Consider the following 9,855-nt stretch of genomic DNA (forward strand, 5'->3'; position numbering starts at 1 on the left):
TGACCTCGTGATCCACCTGCCTTGGCCTCCCACACTGCTGGGATTACAGGCTTGAGCCACGGCGCCCGGCCTAAAAGACCCCTTCTTCTTAAAGACTTCCCCTAACTGAGGAACAGCTGGGCTGGGCTGTCGCCTGCGGTATGCATCCACGTGGCCCTGTGCTTCCTACCCAGCACTTTCCACATTTCATTCTGTTTCATGGTGAAAGGGACGACACGACACGGGGGACAGGGAAGGAGGGAATGCCCTAGCTCCCCCCAGGGCCTCTGGTGGCCTGTGGCCTGCAGGTGAAAGGGAGGTCAGTCCTACAGCAGCCACGCCCATTTAGCCTTCTGCCCTTACAGCAGGTCCAAGCTTCACCATTCTTGGGCTTCCAGACCCCAGGAGTAGGGTGTTGTCTTGGGGGAAAGCTTAGGTCTTGTCCGTGGTCAGGCTACCCCTACTCGTCTGGCTGCTCCAGCTGCCCCCGTTATAGGGCAGTGCCATTTGGGGCCAGGAAGGACTGTTTGTTCAATTCCCACAACACAGGGGCTATTATCAGCGGCGCTGGAGGGGAGGGACAGCCGTTCCATCTCCCGAGCCAGTCCCAGCCCCCCTTACCTGATTGCCTCCCTAGGTTTTATCGAATCTCTGTGTCTCACAATTACCTCTAATTTCATTGCCATCATTGGAAAGAAGAGCGCTTTTCCCTGCAGCTAAGATTTTCTTATGTTCCCTCAGCTCTGCCTCTTCAGTCCCCAGCCTCTTCCTTGCACTCCCAGGGAGTGACATGAGCAGCCATTTCCTGGGACTGGAGCTCTGCCTGCACCCCCACCCTGGCCACTCACACCTCAGCCATGCTCCCCTGTCGTGCCCCTGAGAGCAGAAAGCAGACAGTGGAAGCCCTAGGGCAACCCAGAGGTCCCCAGTTTAAGGTAAATGCTGCACTGGGCTTTGCTCTATGGTCCAAGCAGCTGCTCCCTCTGGAAAGAAGTTTTTAATGTGCTTCCTCCTTCCTGCTCCTCTCCGAAGACCCTGCTCCATCCCTGTATCTCAGGCAGGCCGAGGAGGGGAGGACCAGGCTTCAGGAATGGCTTGTTTCATTCATTCAACAAATACTTATTAGATCTCTAATATGTGCTAGCACTAGACAATCAGAAACTACTTATTTAACACAAGTGTTAGGTTCAGCACAGTATCGGATACTCATCCCCTTCCCTGAGCATGAACAGGTGCCGGAGGCAGTGCAAAGAGGGTATCTGAAAAAGATTGAAGGCTGCAGAGTCACCAGAGATAAAGAAAGGACCGTCCTGGGGTAGTGAGCATTTAGTCCAGGGCATGAGGGAAGGGTATGTCTGCAGACAGTGTGCTATCAGGGTATAGCTGTAGACATGGCACCTGCCTTTGAGAAGTTTCAAAACTAGGGCTGGGCGCAGTGGCTCACTCCTGTAATCCCAGCATTTGAGAGGCCAAGGCAGGTGATTGCCCAAGCTCAGAAGTTTGAGACCAGCCTGGACAACATGGCAAAACCCCATCTCTACTGAAAAAAAAATCCAAAAATTAGCCAGGCATGGTGGTACACGCCTGTGGTCCCAGCTACTCGGGAGGCTAAGGCAGGAGAATCGCCTGAGCCCAGGAGGCAAAGGTTGCGGTGAGCTGAGATCACGCCACTGCACTCCAGCTTGGGTCACAGTTTCAAAACTACCTGGGCGCAGAAGCAATGATGCATTGAATTCAGGTCCAGCACGATGGAGGTGACAGTCATCCTTGATTCAGAGATAAGAAAAATGAGGCTCAGAGGCGCTCACCCTTTCTTCTGCTGTGCCCACCTGACCCTCTGTGCTTCAGGAATCCTAACTGTGCTTTGTTCTCTGCCAATACTATGCTGTTTTGCATCTCGCTGCCTTTTCCTGTGCGGTTCCTGCTGCCTGGAACACCGTTCCCACCATTCCTTCAGCACCGTCTATAGCTTGCATTCTGGGAGTGCTAGGTGAAGTGCCCACCCAACTGTTGGTATCTCTCAACTAGACTGCAGGCTTCTCTAAGGCACGAATCGTGACTTTGTCACACTGGTCCTGCCACACTTGGCGCGGTGCCTGCAGCAGAGTCAGGGTTCTCAAATTATTGACTGAAGAAATAAATATATACAGCCACCTGTCTGAAGTAGTACTATGAGCATGAGGCAAAATGGGCTTTCAATCATGCTTGCCCCTCATATAAAGCACCTTTGTGTGCATTAGGGAAAGATCCCCCCTCTGAGTGGGTGCACGGCAAAAAGGCAAGTCTTCCGGGCAGACCAGCTGGGAAAAGGTACTCCTTCCCTGGCTAATGCAGCCCTGGGCCAGCTCTCAGTGCTTGGCTGAGCCAGCGAGTAGATTTTAGCCCTGACTCGTGCTTCTTGGGCATGGTGACCTAGCGCAAGTACAGCGTGTTTGAACTGAAGTCAGCTTGATACCGAAACCCATGCCTTTCTCTGCCAGATGAACAGAACAACGTGCCCTCAAAACATTTTCCAGCCAAGAGAAAGCTGTGTGTGTGTTTGGGAGTGGGTGGACGTGTGTGTGTGAGGGAGACAGAGAGAGAAAGAGAGATTTTTGGCAAGGAATAGGTAAAAAAAGCAAACAGCTGCTGCCATGTGCCTCTGAGCTCAAATGCACAAGGTATTCTTTGCCCCCAAATCAAGCAGAACAATCCTCATCCCCTTGCCTGAGCACAAACAGATGCCAGAGGCAGTGGGAAGAGAATATCTGAGGAAGACTGGAGGCTTCAGGGTCACCAAAGATAAAGAAAGGCCCCTCCTGGGGCAGTGAGCATTTAGTCGAGGGCATGAGGGGAGGTGTGTCTTCAAGCGGTGGAGTTCAGGGCTGCAGCCTGCTGTGATCATGCCTGTGAGTAGCCACTATACTCCAGCCCGGGCACTGCAGTGAGACCATGAATGACTCTAAAAAATTTAGATCTGAAATCTGAAGGCTGAGGAACTGCAAGCAGAAACTGAGCATGTTTTTCAAACAGCAATATAGGATTGCGTATGAGGAAGTGAGTCTTGCAATGCAAAAGTATGGGTAGGGGATCTATAAAAGGGTCAAGTGAAACCGTCTCAGTTTGTGTATCTGTAAAATGGGGATGATAATACCTACGTCCCAGAGTCCTCACAGATGAAATTCAATAACACAGGTGAAATGAGTAGCATGTGGCACACGGTCAACATTGACTGAACGGTGATGGCAATTGTTTAGATTAACAGACTGGTGATGACTGACGATGATGGGGGCGGTGGCGGTGGTGCTGTAACATTTAGGCTAATGAATGTCTGCCGCTGAATGTCAAGGTGAGAAGAGCCGTGCTAGTCCCTTCTAGAAAGGGAGAAAGAACAAGAGCCTCTCATCCTGCTTTCGTTCCCATCTGCTCCTCTTGTGGCTAATGCAGATAGCGAGCAGAGTTGCTAAAAGCCTTGGCACGAGAACCACAGGACTGAAATGAGTGGAGAGAAAGCTCTCAAGCCCTTCAGGTCCCCCTGCCTGTCACTCCATCTTCCTGCTCCCTGAGAAGGATGGAGGAGGAAGGAGCATGGGGATACAGCTGGGGACTTGGTGCTCTTGGTAGGGTGAGAGGACAATGGAGGGGAATGGAGAGGAGCGAGAAGTCGGGACAGCTGAGATGGGTGTTGAAGGGTGTGGAAATACATTGTGTCTCTGCTGTGCTTGAAGCCTGTACTACGGACGCCACCCATGTGTACAAGAGACTGTTATTTAGCAATCCGCAAATATTTAGTGAGTGCCTATGTACCTGGCACTGTGGTCGGTCTTGGGGATCAGCAGTCACAAAACAGAGATGGTCTCTGTATTTGTGGAGCCGACTTACATTTTAGCCCAATTTAAATATTTGATTACTTTTTGAGCAAAAGTAGCCACAGTGACGTAGACCAAACACCTTGGGACATCCTTGTCTCGTTTCTCTCACGCTGCCGCTCTAATCCACTGGCAAGTCCTATTGGCCCCATCTTCAACATGCACCCCCAGTCTGACCACTCCTCACCACCTCTATGGCCCCAATCCAGCCACTGCCATCTCTAGCCGAGACAATTGCCTTAGCTACTCCTCTGCTCAATGCCCTGCCTGTGGCTCCTTATCTTACTTGGAATTGAAGGCCAGGTCCTTGCATTGACTCACAACGCAGTCATCATCTTGCCTCTGATTGCCCCCTTAACACCATTGTACTGTGGTACCAATAAGAGCTAGAAGGGCTGGGCGCGGTGGCTCATGCCTGTAATCCCAGCACTTTGGGAGGCTGAGGCAGGAGGATCATGAGGCCAGGAGTTCGAGACCAGTCTGGCCAACATGGGGAGACCCGGTCTCTACTAAAAATACAAAAATTAGCCAGGTGTGGTGGCAGGCACCTGTAATCCCGGCTACTTGGGAGGCTGAGTCAGGAGAATCACTTGAACCCAGGAGGCAGAGGTTGCAGCGAGCTGGGACTGCACCATCGAACTACAGCCTGGGTGACGTAGGGAGACTCCATCTCAAAATAATAATAATAATAATAATAATAATAAAGAGCTGGAAGAATGAAATAAAACCCACCTTCTGGAAAAGGCAAGGAGGCAAGACAAGCTTGAGCCTCCTTTACCACCAGCAGATTTTTCAGGAAGCACAGTGTAATGGGCTCCTACACTGGACCCTGCCTTAAATGAACAAATTGCAAGAACAGTAATGGAAGATCAGAGCATTTTAAAGATACCACTAGAAATATGGTTAAAAATTAAAGATAAGCCTCACACGGGGAAAAAAATGTTTGCAGTTCCAACAAAAGATCAATATCCAGAATATACAAATAGCTCCTATAAACCAATAAGAAAAATAATCCCATGGGAAAAATGGGCAAAGGATATGCAAAGGCAACTCACTTGCCTTTAAAAAAATAAAAATAAAAAAGGAATGGTCTCTTGGGAAAAACTTATAAGCCAAGGATCATTAGAGAAGAGAAGGCATAGGCTCTATTCTATTCTCCTGTTATCACCAAGCCAGGAAAAGGGCAGTGTGGGTCTATATTCCAGGAGATGGAATTCTTATTCATGTAGGTCAAGCATGAGTGTAAATTTACCTGCGAAGATATACACAAGCTGCTTGGGTGCCGGGCAGGCTGGAGGGGAGAGTCCTTTTTGCTGTTATTATGGAAAGTTTCAAATGTATACAAAGGTAGAAAGAAAAGCATGATGAACTCAATGCCCCAGAATGCTTTTGGCTTAAACCACTACACTTCTCAAGGAAAGGCTCCCCTGCAAGAAAACAGAGGAAAGTCCCACCTTCCCCATGGTGGGCAGGGGTGGGCAAGGGTGGGCTATGGAGGGGTGAGAGAGTGTTGGGTGGAACCTTGCAGAGGAGCAGCATCTGACAGGCTGAACGGAGAAGTGGGAGGATTGCAGCCCCTCAGGGCTGGCTCCGCAGACCATTGCACCACAAAGCTGGGGACAATCTGAAAATTAGGGCTGTTCCTTTTTTTTGTTTTTAATTGAGACATAATCCACATACTATACAATTCACCATTAAAAAATGTACACTTCAGAAGGTTTGAATATATTAACAGACATGTGTAACCATTGCCATTATCTAATTCTGTATATTTTCATCTCCCCAAAAAGAAACCCCATACTCACAAGCAATAACTCCTTATTCCCCTTTTCACTTACTCCCAGTAACTACTCATCTACTTTCTGTCTCTACAGATTTGTCTATCCTGGATGTTTCATGTAAGTGGAGTAATGCAACATGTGACCTCTTGTGTCTGGCTTCTTTCACTTAGCAGAATGTTTTCAAGGTTCATCATGCTGTGGCAAGTATCAGTACTTCCTCCTCTTTTAATGCTGAATAATATTCTATTGTATGAATATACCGCCTTTTGTTTATCCATCCATCTACTGACAGACACTTAGGTTGTTTACATATTTTATCTATTATAAATAATACCACTATGAACATTTGTGTCCAAGTTTTTGTGTGGACACGTTTTAATTTCTCTTGGTTATATACCTAGAGGTATTTCTGTGTTGAATAGTAACTTCATGTTTAACTTTGAGAAACAGCTAAACTGTTTTCCACAGTAATTGCACCCTTCCTAGAAGCAGCATATGAGGCTTTTGATTTCTCTACATCCTTACCAGTATGTGATGTTTTTCTTTTAAAGGTACTCTAGCCATCCTAAGGGGTATGAAGTAGTATCTCACTGTGGTTTTGATTTGCATTTCTCTGATAACTAATGATGTTGAAGATCTTTTTTGCTATGGAAACAGGAGCCTAGGAGAGCCAGAGTGACACCATTTAAAAATCCACTCCATCTGAAAACTAGCAAGGCACATTCCTTGCTAGTCAGAGATGATCAATACAATTTCAGTCTTCACGGGGCTCACTATCTAGAAGATAACATAGTAGGTAGTTTCTCAGCATCTAATCAAAAGGTGAAAGATTAATTCTATTCATATGTTTCAAATGTGCCCTGCAGGTGCAGAGACACTGCCATTGGAACTGACAGAGATGCTCAGGTTAGGTGCCACGTTAATTTTTCCTCCGCTGCCACTGAGCCTCTACGGCTTCGATCCCTCCTCCGGGCACCAGGGGGCGCTGTACACATCTCTCAGCGTTGGCCGAACAGTGCCGCGCTCTCCCCTACTTCCCTCCTTGCTGGGCCGCACTTCCGGTGGCTGGCGGAAACGGGAACCTGCAGCCGCGGGCGCCGGGGTCCTGAGGCATGGCGGGGGCGGGGCAGGGGGAGGCGCGCACGGAACAGGCTGGGGCATCCTTCTCCTTGGCTCTTTGAGCCTGGACCAGACAGGTGAGGACTTAACCATTTTTGGCCCAGCCTCCACGCCCGTCAGACCCTCCCCGGCAGGCTCCTCCCCGCATGACGCCGATGCCCGGAGGCCCCGCGGCCCCCGCCCTCCCTCAGAATTCTCTTCCCATTGAGGCCCCGCCCCGGGCTTTTCTTTCCGGGGGCGCCCCTGTGGGCATATATGCCCGCCCCTTGGCATCCCCTTCTTGTTTTAGAGGCCGTCGCTCGGAGTTGAGGGACACACACACCTTCCCCCATAGGGAAACTGAGACCCAGCAAAGGAAATGGACTTAATACCACACAGTGAGTTAGAGTCCCACTTCAGTCAGGCTTTCTGAACCTCTTTCACTCCGTAAGGTACCAAACGCCTACGGTGTGCCAGCCCCGGTGCTGGGCTCTGAGAATACCGGGTGACCAGGGTAGACCTGGTTACTTCCTGTCTGGAGAGTACAGGTTAGCGAGGGAATCAGATTAAACACAACCATGCAAATGAAAGTGTAAATACAACTTGCGACGATTACTTTGGAGAAGACAAAATATAATAGTAATGGGGAGTCCTGTTTTAGATAGGATGGTCAGGGAACACTTCCTAAAGGAGACCCCACTTAAGCTGCAACTTGAGAAGTTATGGCAAGGGTCAGGGGAAATGCATTCCAGGCAGAGGGAACAGTCCCTGTGGATGCCTGAGTTGGCACAGAACTTCCTATTAGGTAGGTCCAGTGTTCAAGAAGGAAGGCTTACCACGTGTCAAACATGGTGATGAGCATACCGAATTTAGTGTTCGTGTACTGGTCCTTGGGACCTCACCATCTAATGAGGGCCTTAAACATAAGTAAAATCTTCATCTCAGCTGCTCAACTCTACTTATGTAGGGTAAAAGCAGTACGTAAATAATTGGGTGTGGCAGGGTTCCAGTGAAACTTTACTTACAAAAACTGGGAGGTGGGGGTCAGGCGTGGTGGCTCATGCCTGTAATACTAGCACTTTGGGAGGCCAAGGGAGAAGGATCACTTGAACCAGGGAGGTCCATGGTGGTGCCACTGCGCTCCAGCCTGGGCAACATAGTAAGATCTCCCAAAAACTGGGAGGCGGGAGGTGGGCTAGATTTGGGCGGATGGAAGTAGTTCGCAGACCCTTGCTGTAGTCTAGATCAGAATATATTTAATGTCCTTACTCAGTGCATGTAACTCCAGTGCAATTGAAACAAACGTTTTACAAAACAATACTTACTATTACAATATGTGACAAATTGATATTTTCTATTTTCTATGTCAGTAAGACTATTCACTAAATTAATTCAAGGTCCGATTAATGAGATTTGAATAGCAGCTTGAGAAACTTGCTCAGTCATGGAGGTATGGACATTTTTAACTTGACTGGGTATTATACTTAAAGGTATTTGGAACCTTTTCAGAAGGGGACAGAATATGAATAAATACCTCATTGTGTGTGTGTGTGTGTGGTGTTTGTTTTAGAGGGAGTTTTGCTCTTGTTGCCCAGGCTGGAGTGCAATGGCTTGATCTTAGCTCCCGGAAACCTCCGCCTCCTGGTTTCAAGTGATTCTCCTACCTTAGCCTCCCGAGTAGCTGGGATTACAGGAGTGTGGCACCATGCCCAGCTAATTTTGTATTTTTAATAGAGATGGGGTCTCTCTGTGTTGTTCAGGCTGGTCTTGAACTCCAGGCCTCAGGTGATCCGCCCACCTTGGCCTCCCAAAACGCTGGGATTACAGGTGTGAGCCACTGTGTCCGGCCTATTGTGTGTATGTTTTAAAATGCAGATTGGATCCAGTCACTCCCCTGCTTTCCAGTCTTCTCCTAGGCCTTTCTTATTACTCACTCTGTGCTTCCTGTACTCTAACCACTTGGAATTACTCTGTTTCCCAAATGTGCCATGTCATGCTTTTTTAAAGTATGTCTTTTAGGTACCTTTTTTTCTGTTTTGTTCTTCTTTTACTTTGTCTAGTGTATTCTTATCCTTCAAGGTCCATGACAATTGTTGCTCCATTAATTCATTTTAAAATATTTATGAGCACTTAACTGTCCCTTCTCCTAGGTGCTGGGAATACAGCAAGGAATTAGACCAGTTCCCTGCTCTCTGGTATGGGGGGATGGATACTAAAAAGGTAAACAAATACTTTAACTTCAGAAAGAGATAAAGGCTATTAATACAATAGGATATATCAGTAGATTCATGTGGGCGGAAGTAAGGTGTCTGGGGAAGATTTCTGAGGAGGTGCTGTTTTAGCTGAGACTTGAGTGAGAAAACAGAGGCAGATATTTCAGCACTTAAAAGATGTTCCACTTCTTTCTGCCTCCATAGTTTCTGATGAGCAGTCTACAGACATTTGAGTTGTTCTTCCTCTATAGGTGATACATGGTTTCTATCTGGTTACTCTAGAGATTTTTACTATATATCTTTTAGTTTTTTCCAGTTTAGCTATGATGTGTCTGGGCATGGATTTCTTTGGATTTATCATATTTGGGGGTTTGTGAACTTCTTGAATTTGGGGTTTATATCTTTAGCCAAATTTGGGAAGTTTCCTTCCTTTCTTCCTCCCTTCCCATCTTCCTTCCTTCCTTCCTCTCTCCCTTCCTTCCATCCTTCCATCTTTATTACTTTCTTTTTCTCTTTTCCTTCCTTTCTTTCTTTTGACGAGGTCTCACTCTGTTGCCCAGGTATGATCTTAGCTCACTTCACCCTCTGCCTCCCAGGCTGACGTGATCCCTCCCACCTCAGCCTCTTGAGTTAGCTGTGACTACAGGTGCATACCACTGTGCACAGCAACTTTTTGTATTTTTAGTAGAGGTGGGGTTTTGCCGTGTTGTCCAGGCTGGTCTTGGAACTTCTGGGCTCAAGCAATTTGCTCACCTCAGGCTCCCAAAGTTCTGGGATTGCAGGTGTGAACCACCACAGCCAGCCGTCACAGCCATTATGTCTTAAATTTATTTTTGTTTTTGCGTTGTACTTTCTCATGATCAGGGTGTTAGACCTTTTGATATTTTCCTTAGGGCCCTGAGGCTTTATTTTGACTTTTTTCAGTCTTTTTTTTTT

The 9,855-nt window shown here is 47.7% G+C and overlaps 1 protein-coding gene across 7 annotated transcripts in view; it reads left to right on the forward strand.

The window, feature by feature from the left end:
• Positions 1-6,664: 6,664 nt before the first annotated feature.
• DET1 (DET1 partner of COP1 E3 ubiquitin ligase) overlaps positions 6,665-9,855 on the forward strand; it is a 48,084-nt gene continuing 44,893 nt past the window's right edge. For 4 of the 7 annotated variants that reach the window (XM_037730497.1, XM_037730498.1, XM_017506132.2 and 1 more), the window contains exons 1-2: positions 6,666-6,804; positions 8,857-8,926. In XM_037730497.1, coding sequence (XP_037586425.1) covers positions 8,904-8,926 — 23 coding nt within the window. In that variant the 5' untranslated portion in view covers positions 6,666-6,804; positions 8,857-8,903. Of the gene's footprint in view, positions 6,805-8,856; positions 8,927-9,855 lie in introns of all 7 variants that reach the window. The other 3 variants (XM_017506131.2, XM_017506133.2, XM_017506135.2) reach the window with 3 other exon arrangements.

Source organism: Cebus imitator, unplaced genomic scaffold, assembly GCF_001604975.1.
Source record: "Cebus imitator isolate Cc_AM_T3 unplaced genomic scaffold, Cebus_imitator-1.0 Scaffold348, whole genome shotgun sequence".
Taxonomy (NCBI): domain Eukaryota; kingdom Metazoa; phylum Chordata; class Mammalia; order Primates; family Cebidae; genus Cebus; species Cebus imitator.